Raw genomic sequence first — 26,886 nt, 5'->3', positions numbered from 1 at the left:
CTTCTCCTCCCCTTCTGGGCTCACTCCCTGGCCCATCACACCAGTCTCTGAGGCTTAAATGCCACCAGCATGCCAATGATTACCAAATCACCATGTCTAAAGTAGAACTGCTTATTTCCATTATCCGACTGCCTTATCCTTGAACCGAACCAGATCTTGCCTTTTTTCAGGAAAACAGTATCATCTACTCAGTGTCCTTGATTCCTTTTACCTCATCCCCACAGTCAAGCCCTTCATAACTCCTGCAGATCTTACCCCTAAAGTATATCATATCATGATGGGACCCACTTAGCTCTCTGTCTGCCACCAAGGCCAGGTAGGCTGTTCTCTCAGACTGCTGCAAGGCCCTCTCTGTCTGCTAAGGATTGTTTTAAGATGTAAGTCAGACCACATTTCTGCTTACAATCTTCTAAGGTCTCCCTACTTGGGATACACTTCAGAAGTCTGTCCCTGGCTTACAATGACCAATCTGATTTGTCTGCAGCCTGTCTCTCCATTCTCTTTTCCTCCTTGCCCACTGTTCTCAGCCCCCACTGGCCTTTTTACTGTCCTCTGTGCACCAAGTTCACTCCTTTCCCGAGGTCGCACTAGCCATCTAAAATGCCCTTCCCCTTCATTTACACAAGACTGGTTCTTTGTCTTCATTATATCTCATCTTAAATGTCACTTCGTCAAAGAGACCTTTCCTAACCACACAGTGTGAAGTGTGTTATATCACCCATTTTCTGTAGAGTCTTTATTACTTTCTGGATATTCTGGGTTGTTTTTGAATGTTATTGTCTACCTCTGCCCACTGAAATGGAAGCTTCATGGGAGCAGAAAACTTTGCCCTTTCAATCTCTCATTTCTTTGGCTCCCAAAAAGGTGCCTAGCTAACAAATAAGTAATGCAATTGTAAATGCCTATGTGTTTGCACGTGTGTGTGGATGTGCTGTATCTATAAATCAATGTACAAATCAGTCATTTATTTACACCTTAGTATGGGTTACTCAGATCAGATGGCTTTCTTCTTAACACTTAGAGACAGCAAAGAATTAAAGTTATTATTGAGGGAGAGGAACAATAGATACTTTTATAGTGTGTCTTATTCTTGAGGAATACATGTGGGTAGGTTACTGTAGTTAGAAGGGCAAGCATAGCTTACGAGCACGAGTCTCCTCTTTCATAATTTGGCTATTGTGGGAAGTGTGATGGGGAGTAAGATATTGTCTCTTCTTCATTCTTTTCTCTGCTATCATCTCTGCTTTTAGGATGCAGAACTTAGGCCAATACTTTTAAAATTTTAGATGCATTCTGTGTAGTGCTAACTAGGCATTTTGCAGTAGCCTGACTTGGGTCTTGTAACATGTAACTATGTTACATCAGATTGTTTCTATAGAAAACAGGCTCAAAATTCAAGAGAAATTAATGCAAGAAGTTTAGAACCCAGCCATTTTTTGCACTAGCCACTACCCTGATCACATGCTCTTTTAGCTTACAATTATTTACTTGAATAAAACTGGGTATATTAGGTCAAGACATTCCAACTTCTCTATCACATTCCAAACATGGATTTTCTTTTCATCTCTTGCTCCTACTGGAATCAAGTAGAATCAAGCATTCTTCCTTAATTGCAGAGAAAACTCTTAAATGTTAATGAGTTGGGAATATTTTTACCTCACTCAGTTCTGCCTTGGTCTTTCTCCATACATCTTGATTAGGCTTGTGCCTGGATCTGGCCAACTACCCCCCGTAATTTCCTGTTATGAGTTGTTTACTCCTGTGACCACAATGCTTTAAGAACTGGGTATTTTAGGGCTATTTCCTAGCCCCTGGCATTGTTAGATTTTCTGTTCACTTCCAGTGTTTTGAACATCCTTTAAGTTTTGTCAAGTAGGAATTATTTCACTGTAGAAATTTTAAGTCATGAAGGGAAAGAAAATAGATGATTTTAGGCATTTTTCCCTACTCTGTATATAGAACTTAAAAAAAAATAAGACCTTATTTTAGAGAAAATGTGTACTATTTTTAAGTTACATTACTTCCAGATTTCAAAATATCATAGGAAGAACTTGACAAAAAAACTGGTTAAACTAGCTGTTCACTATGTTCTTTTAGTGCTTTGGTTTTCTTGCCTATAAAATAGGCATGATAATACATGGAAATTTAAGAGTTGACAAAAGGATTAAATAATACAGATCTCAAAGCACTTTGTCAACTGAACATTGGTATAAATCCAGCAAATAATTCTCATTATCTACACTCTCAAAATGTTGAATAGAAACCATCAGAAAATGAGAATGAGGGGGCACCTAGGTGGCTCAGTGGTTGAGCATCTGCTTTTAGCTCAGGTTGGGATCCCAGGGTCCTAGGATAGAGTGCTTGCATCAGATTCCCTACAGGGAGCCTGCTTCTCCCTCTGCCTATGTCTCTGCACCACTCCCCTCATGAATAAATAAATAAATACATTTAAAAAAAAAAGAAAATGAGAATGAATGGGAAAGGTCTTATGAACAGACATGGAAATTTTAAAATATTTGTCATGTAGCTCCACTATGTGCTAGGCAGGCACACTGTATTTACAGTATCTATTGTCTTACTTAGGTTATATCAGTAAGTGGTACAAAGTGATTTTGTCTCCTCTGAGGTTTTTTTTTTTTTTTTTGTCCATTAGCCCCTTCACCTAAAAATGAGTTTTATTTTTTTACCATTTGACATTGTGCTGGAAAACATTGTTTTTACAGAAAAAAACAACTCACTATGGATTTTTAGTTTCCTAACTTCTAGTAACTCTAAAAATAAAAATACTGTATACTTGGGTAATAGTACATTACAATTTATTGTGTCTTGCTATTTTAATTCCCAGTGGATCCTAAGGTAACTTGTATGGTTGTGCAGGTTGTATATTGCAATCTCAAGGGATCATCGTAATCTAAATGACATCCCTAGAGATGTATGGGGTACCATACCCATGGATGTATATAGTGGTGGTCCTGTCTAAAAGTCACTTTATCAGAACAAGAGAGTAAGCTGGAAATTAAGGCTCAAAAAAGAATAAATGATTTGCTCATATTCAGTTCCAGTTAAAATCAATGATAAATTGTGTCTCTATTATAATCTGGTGCTCAACCACTCTATCATTCCACCTTGGATTCATTTTTAAAGTAAGCATTCTAAGCATTCTTTCCCACATATATTATAATTGAAGGGAAATTACTTCTTTCTTTGGCTTTAATTTAGTATTTCCCAATTTAAAACATGCAGCAGCAGAATTATATTCAAGCTCTTTGAGGTCAGGTACTATCATCATTCCCTCTGGCATGGAAAGCAGAAGAGTACATGCTTCAAAAAAATTCAGAAATGATAAAGGCCTATTTCTATACCCATAGACACTTAGCATTTCCTACATTGTAAAAATTTAAACACTAAAACCACTGAAAACCCTTTTAAACATTTTCAGCTCTGACCTAGCTGGCAAAAAAATAAAAATCCAAGACAATCCCCATCGGCACAGCCATATGTTGCTAATGGAACTGACCACAAAAGGAGGTTTGGTCATTCTGGGCTAAGACCAGAGATTCCTGTGATACACGGTTGGCGAGGCACTGGGGTCAGTGGGACCCAAGAAGGACATATGGGGGATGTTCTCTCAGCAGTCATATTTTGCAAAGACTTACTGACAACTCTGGAAATCAAGCCCAGTCTTCTAAATTTCTGAGTAGAAGTAGGAGTTCTGGGAGTAGGATCACTAGAGCTAACTGTCCAAGGCATCTACTAGTACACACATTCAGCCTCCCCCTTACTTAACAACAGAGATGGGGTCAAAGGGAAACACAGCACCCCATACAAATCAGATATTCTTTTCAGGGTAAGTTGTATCCAGCCATTCTGAAATCCCAGAGCCATCCGGTTTGGCCTGGAGAACAACAAGGATTCAGATTGATGCAATCATTTCCTCTCCCTCCATCCAACTTGAGATAAATTTAGTGTTCTCATTTCTGGGCTCACGGATGAACTGGTTAACACTCTCAGTATCATAAAAATTATGCAAAATCTTCTCTTAGTGCAGTATTAATGTACATCCACAAGGAGGTATAAAAGAACATGAACTTTAGAGTCAGATAGACAGGAGTTCAAACCCATTCACACCACTTCCAAGATGTAGGGCACCCCTAGAGGCAAATTGCTTAACTCCAATAAACTTTAGTTCCTTAACCTGAATAACGAGGACATGAAAATCTCTCAGAGTTACAGTGACGATGACACGAAGAAAACACCCTTACCAAGTACCCAGCAAGGGCCCAGCATATAACTGATGCTCAAAAAAAAAATGTTAGATCTCTTCTTTTCTTCTTCAATGTACTGATGAATGGGTTTAGGCCTGCCAGTGTTTAGCTCAGCACTATCACAGCAAGTAAAAAGAGCAAACCAAGCCTATCTTCATTATGGTCCTATGCTAGGAACTCTGGTGAGGTGGACATTCCCAATTGTGTTCCTGTCTCCTGCATTTTACTCTCGCTGAGCTTTATACTCTGCACATTGGCATTTCAACTCGGCCCCGGGTTGATAAGGAAGTGCCATAGCTACAGTGTGTATACATATTTAATTGGATGATTAACATTTCACATCAGTTTAAATGGGAATGAAAACAGAATTGCTTTACTCTGCATCAAGATTCCCCTGTGGCTTTAATGTCGGTTCCCCCAAGAGGATCCTAAAGGGCAGGTATATTTCATTTCCAGATACCCTAATAAGCAGTCAGTTTCTTTGCCACTAAGAAAGGTCAGTGCTGCTGAAAATGGGTCCTCTGATCGTAGTCAGGCCAAGAGGCAGAGCCACCCTGGAATACAGCCAGAGTGCAGCACCAGGCGGCCCTAATTCCTCAGAGGGCTTTCCACAGGACCTTATCTCAACCTTATGCCAGAGACCAGATAGCTGGAGGTAAAACACAATATGTTTCAGCACACTTTCTTGCAAATAGGTTTTTTTCACCTTTCAACTCAAAGGAATTGAAAGCAGCTTACAAAAGCAAACGTTTATAAGGACAGAGCCAAACAAAGGAAGGCTACATACCAGATTTCACAAGACCTGCTCCATAAATGGCACAAGAACTGCCTGTTATCCTACACTACAAAACACTGGGTAACAGACAAAATGCAGCAGACTCAAAGCATCTTGTAAAAATCTGGGAAAGACCCATTTCAAAACCATTTGCATCCTTTATTCTTAGGGCCCAAGGAAGAGGTTGTATTTAGTACTTTTAAGTTTTTTTGCTAGCAGTTTCAATCCTTGATTGGTCCCAAGGGGCAGCACTGCATGGCCACCTGGCGTGGAGGATGAGGCTGGAGGAGGACCGAGATGCTCACAGTGATGTCACCTACCCGGAGGTGGTCCAGGGAGCTGAGAATTCACCATGCGTCATGCCCAGTCCCAAACCCCACTGTCTTTAGATTAGTGCCTCAAGCCCACACCAGCCACCTTCACTCAGTCCCATAAAAATCCCAGTGTTAAAGAAGGGGAGCTAAAAATACCTCATCCTGGTCTTATCTGGGCCTTTTTACATAGTCTAGGTCAGCCAAAGCAAGGGCATTGGCAGAAACATCACCCTGCTCAGGGGTGTGTACGTGTGTGTATGTGACTGTGTGTTCAGAGAGCTGGTTTTAGGAATGTGCAATGTGAATGAATATAAATTTCCTCTCCTTTTTAGTCTCAAAGGATATCCCAAAAGGGAGCAAACTTCAAGTGTCCTGAAGGCTGTAGGCCTGTTGGCTCCAAAGGGATTAACAAAAGTATGAGTCTCTTACAAGTGACTTGTAAAAAATGTTCTCTTCAAATGAAAAGAAGATTTGAAACACATTTGAAAAGAAGATAATGAAAATGAAAAATGTCAAGAACCACTGTTCTGCATTTTTTTTCTTTCAAATTCAGGCCTCAGGCTGCATTTTTTAACAACTTTATTGAGACATAATTTTTATACCAGAAATGTCACTCCTTGAAGGAGAAAGTTCAGTGATTTTTTTTTTTTTAGCAAATCTACAATGCCCTGCCACCACTACCCTAACCAGTTTTAGAACATTTCATCACCCCTATAAGATCCCTCATAGCTACTGACAGGTAATCCCCACTTCTTCCTCCTGCCCCAGGCAGCCACTAATGTAACTTTCTAACCCACAGATTTGTCTTTTTTTCAACATTTCCCAAGTATCAATTTTAATACAAATATGGCATGGATTCTCTCCACGGTAGTAACTGTATTTTAGTAACACAGAATTTAGGAATTCATCTCAGAGTCTGTAAGATTTTAACATAATTTTTGTTTTGTTCACCACAAAATCTCTATGGACATTTGCAAACTACAAGTGTGAGATATTTTTGGTCTTCATTGCTTTGTGCATATGTGAATTTGTGCATCCCTTAAAACAATCCCACTATCCTTCCCCCAACAGTAACCTTGGCTCATATATTCAAAACCGCTAGGGGAAAATATCCCACAATGGTATTTGGAATTAGCACTATGAATCTTGGGGTAACACCCTGTCTAATGATCTATAGAGCCTAAATATCCTTAGACAATTATAGTCAGGTAATCATAACACAATGCTAAGGAGGCAGCTCTCATGAGTTCAGCTTCTTACTCTTATCCCTGGCCCCAGCCTGTAACCCAGTAGGTATTTGTCATTGGCCCCTGGATCCATTAGGAAGAGAGTAGAGACCAGGGCCTTGAACAGAGGCCATGTGCATTGTCTCCCTACACACAGAATGACATATTACTAAATTCAAAAGTTAAAAAAAAAAGTATGTCATAAAAAGGCAGAACTTAATTGCCATGTCATGGGCACTGCATGAACAGCAAAATGAATTTAAAGCCCATTGGTATTTTTAGACGAGAAGGCAAATAAAATGGTATTCAATTTAAAAAGTAAATCTTACATGTGACTGTAAAAGCATTTTAATATCTGTTGGGGAGAGTGCATATTATAGACATGAAATCATGGTACTTGGCATTTATGCACAAAGCCAGCTGGAATGCCATCAATGCTCCTTGGCACACAGACCCCACATCCTGCCTTTTCCCAGGAATGAAACATAAACTATATATTATTACTTTATATTCTGTTTCATTCTAGAAAAGGATTTAAATCCATAAAATGCCTTATATTCTTCAGCCACTCTTCCCGGCACATGACCCAGAAATGCCAAATCTATAGGTGACCATATCTGATAAACTTTGTTTAGCTCAGCACGTATAAATCCTATATTTTGTGCTAAGGAGAAAATAGCTTGCTTTGGTTCTATTACTGACAATCAGGAAATTATGTGTTGTGTTTGTTTTCTTTCTCCCTTCCTCCGCCCTCTGGAGCCCAGGGGGCTTTTTGACATGGTCCTCCATAAATTGTAAGCTATTATTAGGTTATCACTATAAAAAATCATGGGTTGAGACAACAAGCAAGACTAGCTGCAGTTCCAAACTGAAATGATCCCCAGTGGGGTCTACAAATTGACCCAGCAGAGAACTAATTATACCATTTCATTCCTGGGTTACAGTTGTAAAACAAAACAAAACCCCACAAATGTGCAAAAGGATCATAAAGACATCCTCTGAAGGATTCTATGTATGATGATGCTTTAGACAGCTGAAATATGGCAAGCCAAAACCCCTAAACTAACCCAATTGTCAAACTAGAGGACCACATGGCTGCTCAGAGAGGGGTCAACACTCAGGGTGAGGCTGAATCAGAAGTGCGTCAGGTGCTACTTGTCCTTTTGTCTGTACTTCTAGAGTCTCACATTTAGGGAGAAAAGGGTCAAACCATCTAGAAGAACCTGACATCAGTAACTTAGGTATCAAGTATTCTTGTCCTTAGTATATGGATAAAACCCTTTCTTCTACAATTTCTACACCTGAGTCCACAGTAGGATGTTAGTGAAAAATAATCTTCAAAATAAAGGGCTATGTTCTGACAGATGATGCCAGTAGCTAGGATGTGCAAACTGAGTGAGACAATGTGGCATTCTCGATCATTAAATATTCAAGTGGTCTTCTCTCTGCACTAGTCATCAGGCATTAAAAAGGAGATTAATACCATTTTGTTAAACATTGAATCAAAGAAAGAAGTAGGATACAGGGGCATGGCATAGATTCAGAACTATTCTATACTCATTTTCATTCGTTGATTCTACAAATATTTAGCGAGTACACACTAAGTAGAAGGCCCTGTTTAACACAGTAGATACAGGGCGATAAACAAGACAGATGTTGAATCCCACAAAGTTCATACTCCAGTGGAAGAAAACAGATACTTCACAAAAATAGGATAAAGTGTCAGACAGTAGTGAGGATGAACATTGTTGAGAAGAAAATAAAACAAGGTCATGGAATCCTGAAATCAAGAATACATATGTTCTATACACATGGAGGAGTATTCTAGTAGGGTGGTAGGACTCCTTAGGTCACTAACCTTTGGCAAATTGCCTACTCACTCAAAGCTGTGGTTATCCTCCCTGCAAATGTATCCAGGCAGTTCTAATCTCAGAAATTATGAAAAGGTGTTACTTTTTCCTGGCTTATTCCTTTAAATAACTACTTTGAATTATTTTGGTGGTTTGATTATCTGGGCAGCTGCAACTCTTTTATCACTACCACATCTGTTCTTACGGGACAGTACCCAATTGCACTGGGTTTTTCTCCCCAGCACTTCTTCCCCTCCCCTTATAAATGTTCCGTGTTAGTTATTATTTTGGAATATCCAACAAATGATCCACATAAAGGCCTTAGTGATTCATGGTGATTTCATAAGAGTAGAGCATTTGCATTTAACACGAAGTGTTTCAACAATAGCCACATTTGCATAGCTTCATTGTTTAAAAAGTATATTTGTATAATTTATCTCTTTGATTTCCACAGCAGCCCTAGAAGTTAGGCAATCTAGATGTGTTATCAGATTCAGAGCATGGGATAATATCTGATGAGAGCAGGATTAATGAAGGATACTGGAAACGAGCTTGCAGTAGGAGGACCTGGGCACCAGGTTTCACAGAATGCGAATTCTAAGCCCATCCCTGCATTCACATTCCATCTGACTCCTAGAGAGTTTCAGCTTTCTCCTCCGAAAAGAGCAGGGCTGATGGTAGCTGCTCCCCCTGCTCTGAATTGTCAGAAAGGGCAAATAGTATAACATCTCTAGAAGTGCTCTGAAAATTCTAAGATGTAAAAATAAGAAATTTTTGTCAAAAGACATTTTAAAAGTATCTACCAAGAACTATACTAGGTGCCTGGGAGAGAGACAAGGACAGAACCTGACATTAGATTTCAGCCTCATCATGTATCCTTAGCAGTTTGGATATAGCTCTACACCTTACTTTCTAGTCTCTGCATTACAAATTACATCTCTATGAAGAGCCCACATACAAATGAGCACTTGGGTATTATATCCCTTCCCAGAAATCTCAAGGGACAGAGCTCTTAACAAATGAATATGCAAAGTAATTCTGTGGGTTGAAATCAATGGAATATTCTATTAGTAAATATAATATAATGTTGCTGTAACACAAATACAAAAATTGAGAGGATTTTGGCCTTGCTCTATAGTCCATCATTGCCCGACAGGAATGGTTGGAAGGAAACAAAGACCCACACATCTCTTCCTTTCACAGCTGGTCCTCAAAAAACTTTTATAATGGGTGAAGTTCGTTTTCAGAATTCTTGTGCCACTTTATGGCCTGTCCTGGGCACCTTCTTGACTCTGAACTCCAGGCTAGCCCCCGATGGCCAGGAAATCCCTTTATCACTTCCCCTCCTCCTCATGCTGACGCCCATTGAAATGCACCTGCTCTGTGTATAGTATGTATACCTTCCCTCTTAGGATCCCACTACCATAGCCCTGACCCCTGAAAGGACCAGAAAAGGCTGAAAATAAACCTTCTATCCCTTTCCATACAGACTCTATTATTTAGAGGAAACTTTTAAAAATGTAGATTAGTCCTAAACACATTCCCTTTGTAAATAAATTGGGAAATATTAATAAGCACAGAATAAAAAATCATCCAGCAATCCCACCATACATTTGCATTATTGTGTGTGTATATATATATATATATCATTTTAAATTCCTGGGACATTTAAATATATGCACAAAAACATATATACAAACATATATATAACCCACGCTTTTTAATGGGCTTATATTAGGCTTAGTTACAGAACTTTTTCACTTAGTAGTGAAAGTAGTTTTACTTTGTTATTGTACCTTTAAACATAATTTAACAGTTGCACATTAAAGCTGTAATTTTACCAGAAATGATAGGTTTCTAATTTTTCTCTAACATAAAAACTCTGCACTGACCACTCCCATACATAAGCTTTCACACTTGCAGAATTACTTCTAAACCCCTAGTAATAAAATTGCTGGATCAAAGATTTTATGGATTTTTAAGACACATATGCCTTTTGGGACCATATAATTAATCCATAGGAATAAGCTAATGGAAAAAAATTTTTACACCACGTCGAGGCAAAGTAGGAGCAGAAAGAAGAGAATTATCACAACTTTCCAGAACTCCCTGAACTTCCACCTGCTAAGGAGCACCTGCTGCCTCCAGGGCTGGGTTGAAGTTGTATGCAGTGACCATTTTTATTTATTGAGTTCCCTCTGTTTGCCTACTTTTAATAGAATTCAGGATTTCCTGAATGCATAATGCACAAAGCAACCTCTTTCAAAAAGAGAAGGTCTGTGGATAATAAATAATTGGGTAAATATCCACAGGACAAAGGCACATGTTGGGTGTGTTCAGTGTATTTTGCAGATCTGTAGACTTTGAATTATACTGATATAGCCCAACTGATAGGGAAGCTTTCTTTGAACCTATTAAGGCTACCTGGAAGAAAGAGTGAGGGTTTCTGTTTTCTCCAAGTTATAGTACAGTCTTTCTATCAGGTCCCACTCAGCTGCCTCTAGTTCTAGCAAGACTTGGGGCACCTGTGGCTTTAGTATCTCTAAAGTAGGACTTGAAAAGATTCAAATAGGAGATGGATGTTCCAGAAATAGAGCAAAGTATAGAAGAATGATCCAGACTTCAAAGGCTAGGATGGTTGAGGGAAAGAGAGAGATTATCGTGAAGGAAGGAAGAAGTGAGCTGGAGGGATGCTGTTTCATGCAGGGCAGCCCCGGACTGTGTTTGAGGCAAGGAGTTCCAGTTGTATCTAATAACTAACTGGCTTGGGAAGATGACAGCCAGCTATTTGTTTTACCCCCAAACCTGCCCTCTTTTTGCAAACTTTTCAAAATTTGCAAAATGTTGCTTGACTAAATCACAACAATGTTTTACCCTCATGGATTTAGTATTAATAAAATAAAGGATCATTATAGGGGCACCTGGGTGGATTAGTCTATTAGACACCCAACTCTTGGTTTCAGCTCAGGTCCTGATCTCCAACTTTGTGAGATCAGCCCTGAGTCAGGCTGCATGCTCAGTGGGAGTCTGCTTCGATATTCTCTCCCTCTACCCCTTCCCCCACTCACTCTGTCTGTTTCTCTCAAATAAATAAATCTTAAAAAAAAAATAAAGGCTTATTATAAAATAGAATTATGGCTCAAAATTGAAAACATCAGAATCTTGTGTTTTTTTAAAGTAGGTTCTTTCAAACCTATTTTTATGTAATAGAAAGACAGTGTAAGTGTAATAACCGTGTAAGTGTAATAACCAAGAGAAGCCAAGAACTTAAGGAATTGAAAAAATTACTTTGTCAGTAATCTCTAATATTGTTCTAAATGAATGAAGGGTCATCCATGAAAATAGTCCCTTCTTAATTTGTTTCTGACCCATGCAAATATTTTCCTAAAGGAGTCAGGCTGATGTTTCTCTGTAGAACAATTTTAATCCTTTTCTTTCAACTGATCAGCTGTTTTAATATTGTGTAGTTATAGCCAGAGGTAAACATGATGAAGTTTCTGGATTATTTTCTTTGAACTTTTTGTCCATTTTCAAATTTCAGATATGTTAGTTATTTAGTCCTTGTTAATACCCATACTCTCGTGCTTAAGGTCAAAATCCCATGAGTGGCTCAGTCATTTGAGCATCTGACTCTTGGTTTTGGCTCAGGTCATGATCTTGAGGTCAGAGCTTGCTCTGTGCTCAGCATGGAGTCTGCTTGAGATTCTCTCTCTCCTTCTACCCCTCCTTGTGCTCATGCTCTGTCTCTTTAAAAAATAAATCTAAAACAAAACAAACAAAAAACCCATCATAGATCTGTGGTTGAGAACCTAGCTAGGATCACATTCATTTGGTTTGAATCCTAGTTACACTTCTTACTGGCTATATAACTTTGGACAAATCCCTTCTACTCAGGGATTCAGTTTTTTTCATCTACCAAATGAAGATAATAAAGGTTCCTACTTCATATAGTTGTTTTGTAGATAAAATGAGAAGCTATATATAGAGCCTCACCTAGGAACCTCATAAATGTTATCTACTATTGCCCTTATCACCACCATTATTGCTGGACATCAAACACAGACACACATTCTCCCAAAATTCTACATAATTTCTATGAAACTTAAATCACCTAGCTGAAGGAAGTCATAATGAAAGATTTTAATATCATTAACATTTCCTTGGTTATCATCAGAACAAAGAATTCTGAAATATAATAGTATTTGCTGTGTACCTACTAAATTTCAGACACCATGCTAAGCTGTTTGTAATATTTTTGATTATCTTTATGGCTATATAAATGGGGACTCTTATTTTCCCTATTTTACAGATATCAGAGGCTTGAAGAGAGGTTATCCCAAGGCCACACTGCCAGTGTATGGCAAATGGGACTAGGACCAAGTCTTATTCTTTAGCTTACTTACTAAAGGCTCCTTTAGTACTATAAACTAAAGGCTCCTTAATACTTACTGCTATAACTAGAGAGATTATACAGTCCACAGTAATCAGGATTGGCGTTCTTCCGTAATGACAGTGGTTAACCACAGAGTAACATGAAACCAGGTGACCAAATGAACTACTTACAGTGACTTCAGATTAATAAGTATCTCAATGCCAAGCAGAACCATTGATTCACATGAACTCACTGGGAACCGTGCAACATTATGGTCATCACCAAGCTAGCCTGTTCGCCACTTGACCAAGAGACAGGAGATTTCTCTCAAGACAGACAGCCCTGTACCCTTTAGTTTATCAGGCACACGTTGGAAATTCCACCACTAAAATCTGCATAAACCTTTTTATTGGCAGACGTAAACAAGCAGGACTCCCAAAGTGAAAGTACCAAACCTGCTTACCATATAGAATCTAGTCCACTCCTGAACCATGTTAATATAAGCCTCAAGGGACAACCAGGTCAGAATACCACTTCTTTGCTTCATACCCAGCTAGTTGGCTTAGGGCTTTTTTCAGGGTCAAGAGTGGGAGTGGGGTGAGTGATGGAGTGAATAGAATAAGCCCCATTCCAGACAAACCATTAAGAGTTCTTCAAGAGGCTCAAATGTCTTTATTGACCTCAAAGATTTAGAACCAGGGATTTTAGAAAATTTTGGCAAACTTCATGAAGCTAGAGGTTTGAACAAAGAAGAGGAACCTTGGATCCTCTCTTGGATGTTCATGATCATCAAACTGAAAAAGTGTCCCATTATGGATGTATTTAAAAGTGGAGTATTATCATTTTCTTTTGAAAACATGGATCAAATTGCATTTTGGAATACAGATCAAATGGCACTGTTGGTTTGTGTTCTCTTCTCTGCTTTATGTTCCCAGGAAAGTAAACCTCTATTATTTTTCTCTTTTAATTAGAATTCATCTCTTTCTTTGAATTTAAAATCTACCAGGATTTCAAATACATAACAGGAAAGTAAAGTCCCGGGGTACCCTTGCAAAGTACAAACATGCAAGTTAACGTATCAAAACAAAAATAGTTATTTAACAATAAAAAAATTGTGTCAGAGCTCTTCCATATGTTATCCAGGCTAATGTGGAAGACATGCCATTGTCCTTCCACAGACAAAGAGACAAAGGCTCCAAATGGTTAGTGTATCTCAATCTAGTTGGGGGAGCTTTAAAAAAATACTGGTGTCCAGGGGCACCTGGGTGGCTCAGTTGTTCAGCATCTGACTCTTGATTCCGGCTCAGGTCATGGTCTCAGGGTTGTGGGATTAAGCCCCATGTGGGGCTCTGCAGTGGGTTTGGAGCCTGCTTAGGATTCTCTTTCCCCCTCAGCAACCCCCACACCCTCTAAAATAAATAAATAAATAAATAAATAAATAAATAAATAAATAAATAAATAAATAAATAAATAGATACAATTTTTTTTTAAAAAATTACCGGTGTCCAGACCAATTAAGCAGAAACTCGAGTAGGGCTAGAAAGCTGGTATTTTTCAGAGATTGCCCTGGTGCTTCTGATTTGCAGTTGGGGATAAAATGCCTAGAAGCAGGTGTTCTGATCTGCCAACACGAGTCCTCTGGAGCTTTTTACTTACCTCTGTTTTCTTCTCTTCTAAAAATAGGTCATGTCACCATCTCCATCTCTTTTCTTCTCTTTTTCAGGAGCAGCTTTTATGGGCAGAAATCTCATTTAAGTGTTTTTCCCCTTTTTCTGTTTTTACAACTCCTGACTGGCCATTAATCAATCAAACATCAGCAATTCCTTGATCTCTTGAACTTTGCCTGGAAGTCAAATAAGGATTCTTTTGAGATGAACCAGTGGAATGCATGAGGCAGTGTGGTTTTTGTATTTACTTGGGTAAATGTCACAACTAAAGACAAAACCTTGTTCAAAGTCCTCAGTGACAGAATTAGTACATAAACTCTTTCCATTTGAATTCTGAAAGAGCAAGAGAAAAACGTGCATAGAGGAAAGTGAGAGAGGAATATGAGCATTATTTCAGCAGAGATGCCTGCCTTAAAAACCAAACCAGAACATCCAATGTCATTTTATGACTTAGGTTATGTGGAATTTTCAAAATAAAAAAAAATGTCTGATTTTTAAGAATAATTTTATGCTTTATCACATTTTTAAATGCATAGGATCATTAAGTCAGGCTTTAAAGGATGTTCCGACGCCCTAAAAGTTGAGAATTGACACATTAAGTCAGAATTCCTTACCATTTATTCATTCTCTTGGGATCTGGTGCTGTTGTTTTATAAAAATAGCTAATCAAAAAAAAAAATAGCTAATCATACTGAACCCTCATTGTTGCCAGACCCTAATCTGAGTGCGATTCATCTTAACACATTTCTGTCAAGACTTCATTTTCTTCAAAAATGAAGTAGGTAAGCTGCTTACCTGGCAAGTGACAGAGCCAGAATTCAACTAAAGTACATTTCCCTCCTCCTTTGGCCTTTCATAGCATCTATGCTGGATTAAGGTTTAAAGATAATAAGAGCATTATGGTGCCTGAGTGGCTCAGTCAGCTGAGTGTCCAACTCTTGGTTTCAGCTCAGATCATCATCTCATGGGTCCTGGCATTGAGCCCACGGGCTCTGCACTCAGCAGGGAGTCTGCTTGAAGATTCTCTCCCTCTACCCCTCTCCCCACTTACTCATTCTCTCATGCTCCCTAAAATAAACAAATCTTTAAAAAATAGTAATAAGAGCATACCATGTCTTGAGAGTGGGTGAACATTAGAGTTAAGCAGCCCCAGTCCCTCCACCACGCCCACCCAAATGGTTCTGTGAATAAAATAACACCTCTATCTGAGGGCCTCACTGTTTCTAAGAGAAATTAGCTGCTTCCCCAAACTGAAACTTCTATCTCTTTCAGCAAGGCCCCCCACACTGTGGGCATTTGGAGCAATAGCCATTTCCATGGCTTAGAGCCATAGTTCTTAAAAATTGGTGTAAGGAAGAATAACCTGAGGCACTTGTTAAAATGCATATTCCTGTGTCCTTACATCAGAGAGTCTGATTAGGTGGGTTGAGGGTGGAGCTCCAGATCTTTTAACCTGACTCTCCCAGTATTTCTCATGCCAGTGGTATGCAAACTTGACATTACACAGTTTGCAACAGTTGTCAATGGCACCATTCATACCAAGGCTTTACTCATATAAATGGATGACTGGTCAAAGTAACTTCGAGTAAATAATTTTGCAAACATTTATCTATTTGGAAAAGGTAAGTGACTGTGCAGTATGGTTTAATTTCATAAATACTGTCACAATTTGATCAATGGCAGTATCTTCAGCTCTAGAGATCTTCCTGGGATCTTTGAATATTTCATTTAGGCCATTCTTTAAAAATGAGAAGATATTAACATTAATCAGTTTTAATGAATAAGGGTGCCTATGTTCAAACTCCTACAAAAAAAAAAGAGAAACACTAAAATCATACATGAGAATTTAGTATTTTGATGTATTCTGTGTGCCACCCAAACAATAAACTTAGGGACAGTCATGGAGATATTCTAGTCTAAATCCTTTATTTTAGATGAAGAAACTAGAACCTAAAAAAAGTGATGTCCTGCCCAAGAATACATAGATAGAAGAGATAAAATGGTCTCCTTAATGAAGCTTCTCTCACTACTGCATCATGAAGCTCTGTACCCCTGGTCCATCTCTTATATTGTCAGTAATTCACAGGTGCTGGGGAAGCAAGCATGCCTCATAAGCAGGCTTGATTCCAGTGAAAATCACTGTCAGTGTCAGTTCCTGGGCACAAACTGCTCCAGGGTTGAACAGCTGGCCCTCAAAATATGATAAGAGTCAAGAATAAATCATCTAGGATGAAACCCTTGCTCTAGATAATAAACCCTATGTGTGACCTATAGAAACATAATACATATCTTTTTTAAAGAAGAGACATTTTTTAAAATTTTTATTTATTCATGAGAGGCACACAGAGAGAGAGAAAAAAGAGAGAGACAGAGACAGAGACAGAGAGACAGAGACACAGGCAGGCTCCATGCAGGGAGCCTGACGTGGGACTCGATCCTGGGTCCCAGGATCAGGCCCTGGGCTGAAGGTGGTGCTAAGCTGCTGAGCCATCCAGGCTGCCCTACAGAAGAGACATTTAATTCTGCATGTAGCTATAAAGTTTGAAAAATTCAGGTAAAAATAATTTCTGGAGGAAAGGGGAGTGTACTGACCTATTATGCACACTGACCAGATGACTTGGCCAAGGTTTCACACAGTGAACTCAAGATAGGTCTGCAGAGGACAGTTATGTCCTGACTCAGTGACGTATGGTTTAGTTCTAGCCACACTGTCTCCCAACTGAATCTTTCCTGTTACTGATTTATAGTCATAGGTACCAGGAAGCAGAACCAAAAGTCTAAGACTATGTGACTAATTCAAAATTTATTAGAATTCAAGATGAGAGTTAAAAGCAAAAAACCCTACTGGAAATCTGACCTAAGATGTATATGTAGGAATAGATAGATAGATAGATAGATAGATTGATAGATAGATAGATAGATAGATGATAGATAGATAGATAGATAGATAGATGATAGATAGATAGATAGATAGATAGATAGATATCAACATGTCTTATTTGTGCCAATCACATGGGAAATCTGACTTGTATATGCTAGTTTAATGGGCCAAGTTCTGAATATGATTACAACCCCTCTGTGACCACAGCAGTAGTTATTTCTTGGATTTTACTTTGGGGAGTGGTATATGAGTGGCTTTTGCCTTGTTCAGCTGTAAACAGGCTATGGGCTCAGTGTTCAGGGTGAGGCTTGGCAGCTCTTAACAGGTGTGTGATGTGTCGCTCTTTGCACTAGGCAGCAAAGCAGTGATAGAAGGTAATTTGCGGAGATGCCATCATACTTTATTTGGAAAACAGAGCTGTCTCTGCTGGAGCTAAGGTTAATGATTTGGATTTGCATATACCTATAATTTTTACATAGCTTTCAAATGAAACCAGACAAAAGGCCTGATGTGTAACCCAGGTAAATAAAACCTATCAGACTCAAAAAAGCCCCAAACAGGTTTCATTTATGTGACAAGCTAGTTACTTTGGCTACTAATTTTGCAGGGAATCCAGAGAGAGGCATTTGAAAACAGGAGCCTGTTATTACAAGGATCCCCATTCAATATGTACAATAGGCTATTGAAAAACAAGAAAGGGAGACAAACCCTGCAGACCCAGGTGTGCCCTGCATTTCAGGCAGAAGGACTGGTTTGGGTGTTCAGGGTCCTTGGTCCCAGGAATCTTTGATTTATGCCTCATTTCCTTCAGGCACAACAGCAGAAACCTCCAGAAAGTCTTAGAGGTTGAGTGGAGAGGGGGCACCCAGGAAGTCCAGTGTGCCATGTACCACATGCCAGGGGAGATAAGCAGGTGTGGACCAGCGCCAGGTCACCTGCCCCAGCAGCGTGGGGAGGAAATGTCCCCACCTGGACGGCCCAGCCTAACACGGCCATCTGTTCACCGCCAGCTGGTGCCAGCAGCCATGTCAGCACAGAATAGCCTCTCAGGTGTTCCTCAGCAGCAGCTGAACTATAAACTGCAAACTCCTGCCTTCCACCTTTTTCCTTTACTTTCCTTGCTCAGCTAGCTGTCTGTCCTTGATTGAAAAAGAAAAGCAAAATGACTCCATTTTTTTTTCCTGAGGCTGTTGCTGCTGCTCCTAATAACTCTTAACAATGAAGTGCAAGAGACCATTAAGATTTGTCCTGCTTGGCTTTTACTCACCAGCTTCCACGATAGTCCTCAAAGCCATGTGTGATCTGAATGCACAAAGCAGCATGCATCCAGGAGGGTAGGTGGGCAAACTGCCTGCCCCTTCTGCAGTCTTTGCTCTGAGACAGGAAAGAGCATTCTGCAAGAACCTGTTTCGGAGTTTCCGAGTGGAAGGAACAGGACAATCTGAAATGAGGAAAGGAAGACTTTAATCTTTCCTGGGAGTGGCTGGGTGGTGTGGGCTGAGAATGGGCTCTGACATTGAATCAGTTTGTTTTAAAAATCCGTGTTCTAGCGACCTGTCCAAGAGGCATTCCCAAATCATAGAAGAGGAACAGCCACATCTTTAAAGCTGATAAGAGGGTTGAATGAGAACACATGTGTAATGTGTGTCGGACAGTGCCTGGTACAGAGTAGAGTGTGTTTGCCTTAGTTTAATTATAGAACAGTAAGTAAAAACTGCTTTCCACCACCAGGTCAGGATTAATGAGATGAGGTCCTCCCTGTTGACTGACTTCCTTTTAAAAAGAAAGGGATATTGCTTCTGCAGTATGCTCTGAGCAGCCTAAATAACCGACTTGCCAGAGTGAAGCACAAAGACCTACAGGCTGATGTAACCTTACATGCTCTATGTATCATCCCCGTAGGGGATTTATGGGAAGATGATGGTGGCCACAGAATAGCCACAGAGGGGAGAAAGTAGTCCAGATATCCCCCAAGCCCACGCATACTCAGAGCATCCCAGGAACCTCCAGGGGACCAGAGCAGATGACACAACACCCCGCCATAGTGTCATATCAGCCATTACTGGCTCTGCAAATGTGAGCTCAATCTGACAGTTACTCAGGTCTTCTATAAATCTTCTGTGTAAGGTATACTGCCAAGGTAGCCAAAAGGACTTTAATATTATTAATAAGACAGTTATACAGAAAAGATACTATCTTGCAAATTCTATCCAGATGCTTAATAAAGGAAGTTTTTTTGGATCCTGCCTCAACTCTTAGTAAACTGATCCAGTCCGCTTAACATGGTCTTTGCAAAACCACAGAAAGAGCTACTCTTCCTTTGTACCAAGAAGGATAAGCATTTTACATATAGTATTTCAGGCTAACAGCTCCCTGAAGTGGATGTCACTATCCCCATTTCACAGATTAAAAAATTGAGGCTCAGAGAAATCAAGTAATCTGCCTGGGGTCACACATTTAATTGTGAAGGCAGGATTTGAAATCTTCTGGCTCAAACCTGCTCGAAATCCCTATACTCCATGCATCAAAAATATAAGTCACTTTTTGTCCTATTCCTTGTATGGACCATGATTTTCCTACCTTCAGAAAAAGATGCACTCAGGATTATTGGTGAACAAAGCTTTGAGGATGGCCATCGGTACACATGGCATAGTGAGAGGTAAGATGGCACCGTGGAAAAGCATTTATAGTGAAGGCAGGAGGCCCAAGTGCCAGCCCTAAAATGGCTTCTTCCTTCTTGTATGATGTTGCATCCATTACTTATTGTCCTTAAGCCCAGTGTTCTCACCTATAAAGCATCCTTGGCACATAAAATTGTTGTCACAATTAATGCCATAACACAGGTGAGTCAGCTTTCCTGTCCCTAAGACTCTAGGCAAATGCCACCTATTACTATGGTTCCATTAGTTTCAGTTCCACAAATGATTTGCTCCTGAATCTTTGGAAAGATTTCCTGATGCCTCACTTTTCTTATATATATAAACTAGAACTAATGATACCAAACCTTTTAGTAATATTCTCCAGCAGCCATTCACAAACTTTGGCAACCTGCCATCCTTTGGGAGGTTGTTAAAATGGATTCCTGGGCCCTGGGGATTCTGATCTAGACCAACCAGGTGGAGGAGCCTTGTGCTAATTCACGCTTATGTAGGACCCCACATGATTCTGATGGGCCATGATCACTCTGAAAAAGGCTACCCTGCAAGATCGATATTACAAAGAACTGTGGTACCTGTGGATAAAGAACTTGGCCAAGATGATCTGGTCAGCAACGCAGGCAACACCAAACCTTTGGCTGCTGCTGTCTTGATCCTGTAGCTCTGGCCACAGGACTGGGACTCCAGAAAACAGCAAAACCCTCTCCTGGTACTGGGCTTCCATTGGGGGATTTGATCCTAGAGAGCACAGCTGAAGCTTCCAGCACTCCGCAGACCTCTTTAAAATATTGAGTGTCACTGCCTTTTTCTTTTTTCCTCTGCAGACACATTTGCAAGCAAAGTGGCAGCCACCCAGGATCAGTATGCAGACGCGTCCATAGGTAACGTCACTGGCAGCAACGCGGTGAACGTCTTTCTGGGAATCGGCGTGGCCTGGTCCATCGCTGCCATCTACCATGCAGCCAATGGGGAAGAGTTCAAAGTGTCCCCTGGCACGCTAGCTTTCTCTGTCACTCTCTTCACCATTTTTGCTTTCATCAATGTGGGGGTGCTGCTGTATCGGCGGAGGCCAGAAATCGGAGGTGAGCTGGGTGGGCCCCGGACTGCCAAGCTCCTCACATCCTGCCTCTTCGTGCTCCTATGGCTCTTGTACATTTTCTTCTCCTCCCTGGAGGCCTACTGCCACATAAAAGGCTTCTAAAGGAACAATCAGATATAGTAAATTTATATATATATACGTATATATATATACATAAAATATTATGTATAATGAACAGAGGAAACTGACATTTGTCATGTTCACTTACCTGCTGATGGAATCCAGCTTCAAGAGCATACTCTGTACTAGGGCTGAAGTGAGAAACCATCACCTCCCATTCCCAGGGGCGTCATCACATTGAACAAGGCATGGAGGCAGGGGCATCTTTGCAGCTCAGCCTAGAAGGACTGTGTTCTCTCCAGGTTCATAAATCGTTCAAAATTTTTATTTGCTTTCTGTTTCTGCTCGTTTTTGGTGGGGGCTGGGAGGTGGCTGATGTTTGACTTCTATTTTGTATTGTTTTGTTGGGAGAGTCAAAGTTTTTGTTTCTCTTGTGGGAGGTGATGACCAATCTAAGTGCAAATGGGCTTTTGGCAAAAATTTAAATCATTGCAATTACTCTCTCCAAAAACTTTAAAAATTATTTTGGATTAAGAAAGGATATGGGCATGGAAGAAGAAGCATGTCTCCACTACATCACTAAATTTCATGCTTATCTCTGGAACATGAGAAGAGGTAAAGCTGCCTCCAAGAAGAAGCATGGGAGCTCGAATGCAGCCAGGAAAAGTGGTAGTTCTAGATACAGTCTGATATACAAAGATACAATGCCTGGCACTCTTGTTCAACAGGTACAGAAATAATGTGCCTAGATTCCCAAGAACATGCAAAAGCATTTATTTCTTATCTCTTTAGCTCTGGACTGTGATTAGCAAGGCCCTTATTCTGGTTTTCCAACCTGACTAAACCCCCAGGCCCTCATCCTAACCCTCCTCCTCCTGCCCACCACCTCTCATGCAAACAGGAATAATCCCATTCAAAAAGCACATCGCCCTCTTCCATTTGCTTCAATATGTCCCAGTCCCATGTTTGCTGTTGCCTGGGATCATTCGTCGGTTTTATTTTCAAAAGCATTCATGGCTTGCACAATCCTGTTCCAGTCATGACTGAACATTTGCTCCTTCTTCATGTGCCTGTTTGGGAATGTTGTTGTGATACCTGTTACACAGTGCATGGATGAAAAACAAAATAAGCGTATCTGTATATAGTAGAGTATAGCGTATACTGTTCTCCCATTCAGCAATGTTGACTGGACATTGAAGACATAAGTGAGTTTCCTTTTCACCTGAGATGTAACTTTTGTGTTGTTATTGAGTTTGATTTTATTAGGGATAAGAGGAGAAAATGGCTTACTGTTCATGGACCTGCACATTCATTTCTAAGAAGCAATAACAGTTCACTGGGAAATTAAAGCTATTGAGAGGACAGGAGGCAAACTACCAAGTATCTTCATGGAAAATTAGCCATGTGGAATACACCGGAGGCCTCTAAACAGTCACCTGTTGATGATTCTGGAAGGCCAAGGAGAAAGGTGTAGAGCAGTGGCTGGATTCGATGTTCCCCGGGCTTTGAGAGCCTCCATTTCCATGACACCCCTAACCCCAAAGTATTTATTTCACTTCTGCTCTGTCTGGCACAGATGGTAGATAGTGGTTTGTTCATTTTATTTTTTTATGTAAAAGGCTATTTTGAGCCCTGTTTATTTCACCACCCAGACTCCTCTGATTGTATCTGTAGTTCCTGAGTAGGAAAGGAGCCAGGGAGACCAATGGGCCTTTACTAGTGCATCTTCTGTACTTATGACTAAGGAGGAAGCAATTAGATGAGATTACTGTCTCCCAGGAGGATTGCACTGGGAGGTTTTTAACCCTGGAAAAGGAATGGCTCTTTCTATTTCAAAATACCAAAGAGCATGGATAAACCTAACATTCCAAAGTAGTGAGTCCAGTAATGAGGAAAAATGGAATGACGTTGGTCCTGTCTCAGAGACTTCTCTATCTATAAAGAATCCCAGGCCAGAGACACCACTGGCCCTCTGTATTGATTCAAAGATACTTAAGAGATAAAAGCTGTTCAGTTATTTCCTCTTATTTTACTCAGTCATCATAATCATTCATCATTTAATAAACATTTGGTGACTGAATGAATAATTAAATGCTGGTTACTCCTCAATATGCCAGGTACTGTGCTACTCTTGGGGCCTAAACCATGAACTAGACAGCCCAGATCCCTGCCCTCAGGGGGCTCACAGCTAACGTGATTGCTATTTCCATGGGTAAAAGTTAGCACAGCCAAATGGAAACACTTTTATCTTGCAAGGAAAAACAGGATTATAAAACTTTTGACATAAACACATTGAAATTGTTACCAATGGAGTTTTCCAAATATCTAAGATTTTAACTCAGAGATAAAGCACAGGTTAAGGGAAGCATCCTATGTATCCTTGGCTGTTCTTATATATCCGTACACACACACACACCCCCAATCGTAAGCCAAGAAAGGCAATATGTTGGTGATCCAGATAACTGAAATGCTCCAATTAACCCCAGTTTTTATCTTTGTTGGATAGCAGTACTTTTCTATGCCCCACACCTCTATAGTTTCCTCATATCTCCAGGAGACTCACCCCAGCAGGCCATGGCCCAACATTTGATGGTCTAAGTCTTTTGGGGGCACATGCTAACCCATTTTTTCTTAAGATTTACTAAATGGAAATCTAGCCTAGAAACACCAAGTAAATATTGTCAAAGGATGTGAGTTGTCTAAAAATTAGATTTTGCACTCAATTTTAGCCATATTTGGAACACCAATAATTCCATAGCAAATTTTCACAGAGGACTTTCAGAAATTCCTGCCATTGAATTTTAATTTCAAAGCTTTTTGGTTTGTTTGCTTTTTTCAAGTTTCATGTTATAGGGAAAATATGATTCTGATTGTTCAGAGTTGTTAATAATTGTAGTTGTGTAAAATTATTTCATTTTGTTTATTTTGTGTGTATTGTGCACAGCTTTAGGGGGGAAGTGCACTAATTGTGCTGTTCCTTATAAATGGTACACATTATTGACACAGACAAATAAAGTTTCTAATTGTTTCTGATTTAATCACTAGTGATACAGCATAATCTGTATGGAATGTTTCCTCTCATTGTCATCTACTTCATTTTTGTTTTCATGTTTTGAAGAAATAAAGACCAAAAAGGTATTATTGTGCAATTGGTATCTCATCCAAAAGAAAGAAAATAGATACCCAATATTCAAACTCATGCAAATGTCAACTCTTCGGTCATACAAGGTTTCCTTTTTAATGTTCCCAAGAGAGCACAGTGTCAGAATATGTGTCTATCCAATGGTATAGAGATAAATGTTGGATGTTTCTCCATTTCACTAATTGGTTTTTTTTTTTTTTACATCTTTTAGTACCACTTTATCTACATCCTTTCTGCATCCAAGAATATGACCTATAAACAGCTCCACATCAAACCACTTTTTAGCGGAATATTACAGCAAATAAATCAATCCCAATAAAACTGATAAGAAGTAACAGTTGTTTCCCAAGTGATACTTAGTTGCTTAGTATCATATATTATATTCCTCTTAATTCCTAATAGAACTTGCTTGCATTAATTTCTAACTACATGTTACTGATTTTACGTATCACGTAATCAACAGTACAAGAAGAGGTGACACTAGAAATCAGCATTTGTGAAAAAAAAATGTGACCTCTAGTTTGTATACTTATTTGCAAGTCTACATTAATATCAGTGGATTCAGTTCTTGGAATCTGTCCACTGTGTACATGTAAATGGAATTTTACTCATCTGATCGTCTTTAAAATTTCCTTTGAATTCATTATATCCATATATGATCATGTGTGGCACACTTTCACATGTGAAGGAAATAAAGTATAATTTAAATATTTTCTTGGTGTTGGTAAATTGAACACCAATAAAAAAATTAATTTATTAAAAATAAATAAATATATATATATATATATATATATTTTCTTGGATCAACAATTAATGTCTCCTAGTTACCAATCTTTGGTTTAACACAAAATAAGCAGCCAACATTTATTTCTTTAAATACCAAAGACAGTAATTCAATGGCCAGAGTAGTCTTGACTATCTAACTACCTTTCAACAAAATGTCATGGTTCAATGATTCTGAACCTCTTATAAGCTAATTTTAATTCAAAGATGATGATTCAAGCCTGCCACCAGTGAAGATTTCAGAGAGCTTTGTTTTCTCTACAGCATAAGCACAGTTTTTCTTGTTGCTTTTCAAAGAAAAAAAATTATAAAATGTGCTCCTTTAAACCCCCTATAGGTATTCTGATAGATGAATCTCATTCACAGTGAGAATCCCGAACACAGCATCTTTCCCCCAGTAGTCTCATGGTTAATAGAAGTACATTACTTTTTCCATACAGGGTTAGATTCATTGATTCCACAGCCCAGGATCCCTGGTCCTAATCTTTCAAAATAGATTGGTTTGTACTACACATAACTGCAATTAGAAACGTAATACATTTCCTCCAGTAGACAGTGACAAAACTTCACCTTAAGAATGTAAATCAGCCCCTTTAAGACTTCTTTTAAAAAATGTCTCCTGGTTCAAGATGTAGAGTGTCTTTTTTGATTCTAGTTTTCTGTCTCCTATCTTGGGCAGTTGAATTCAGAGCAAGTCTTGAGTACAGTTTCATAACTTCAAAAACACTTGGCCATTTCATGATTGACAATGCACAACCTTAATTCTCACCCAAATCTACAAGTGGCATTCACAACTTTTGTTATAGTAATCACTTCGCTTGGCAAAAGCATTGTAGCTGTTGGTAAAATTGAACATAATATTTAATTGATAAACAAATGAGTGTATTATGCGAAGAGCTTTACACAATCGTATTTTTCTTACAGAGAAAGAAAGATGCTGTTATGAGTACATCTATTGGCTTTCATTCAGATCTACCTACAGATTTTTGTTAATGGACTGCATTTCTGCTCTTCTTTTTAATATTAGATTTCTATCATTTCTAGAAATGTAGTCTTCTACCCAACACATTGTGTTGAGTAGCTCAGATGGTGTTCTACTTTCAAGGACATAGGAAGGGGAAACAATTGCAATAGTTAGATAGTTGATTTTTGGAACTTAATCAGGCCATAGTTAATCATCTCTCAAGGTAGAGAATGTCCTAGAGAAGAGAACAACCACTGAGAGTTAGGTCTCCCAAGGGACAGAGTGCTTCAGCTTTCCAGCCCACAAGAACTGGTGAGTAGCTTTCTGTGACTTTTCCCCCTGCCTGCCAAGATGTCCAAAAAGATGTTCTAAGAGGCTCTACCAATTTTCAGTTTTGTCAAAGTTCTTCTGATTTATTCTCCTAAGGGGCCTTTAAATAAACAGTCATTATACATATTACTATTTTGATTTATTTGTAGGAAAGAACATTACTTCATAACTTCAAAAGGGAAGAGGACTTTGTGGTTAAAACCACAATTCCTATCTTTACAGGATAGACTTGCTTGCCCATGGTCACCATATCTGTAATCAATGAAGTATCTCACAGCTGCTTGTCCTACTCACATTCTTTAGAATCATGCTGTCCTAACCTTTATCAAAGATCCAGAGATGTTCCCTTGGAAATAGGCAATCTTAGTCTTTCTTTTCCCCAATTCCAAACTTTTCCACGCTTATTCCCACCATGTTCATCACCCTTAGTAATGCTCACTATTGCCTCTCAGCAATGGAGACAGGATCATGATAATGTGCTCTGGGATGTTTTTCTGAAAG

General features: G+C 39.3%; 1 protein-coding gene across 9 annotated transcripts in view; it reads left to right on the top strand.

The window, feature by feature from the left end:
• Window positions 1–24,204, top strand: part of SLC8A1 (solute carrier family 8 member A1) — a 378,498-nt gene extending 354,294 nt beyond the window's left edge. For all 9 annotated transcript variants that reach the window (XM_055327409.1, XM_055327413.1, XM_055327411.1 and 6 more), the window contains one exon: window positions 20,832–24,204. In XM_055327409.1, coding sequence (XP_055183384.1) covers window positions 20,832–21,208 — 377 coding nt within the window. In that variant the 3' untranslated portion in view covers window positions 21,209–24,204. The remainder of the gene's footprint in view (window positions 1–20,831) is intronic.
• The last annotated feature ends 2,682 nt before the right edge of the window (window positions 24,205–26,886 follow it).

The sequence above is a fragment of the Nyctereutes procyonoides genome, unplaced genomic scaffold (genome assembly GCF_905146905.1).
Source record: "Nyctereutes procyonoides isolate TBG_1078 unplaced genomic scaffold, NYPRO_anot_genome, whole genome shotgun sequence".
Classification (NCBI taxonomy): Eukaryota; Metazoa; Chordata; class Mammalia; order Carnivora; family Canidae; genus Nyctereutes; species Nyctereutes procyonoides.
Note: the sequence above shows the minus strand (reverse complement) of the source record. Positions and strands in the feature narration are given on the sequence as shown.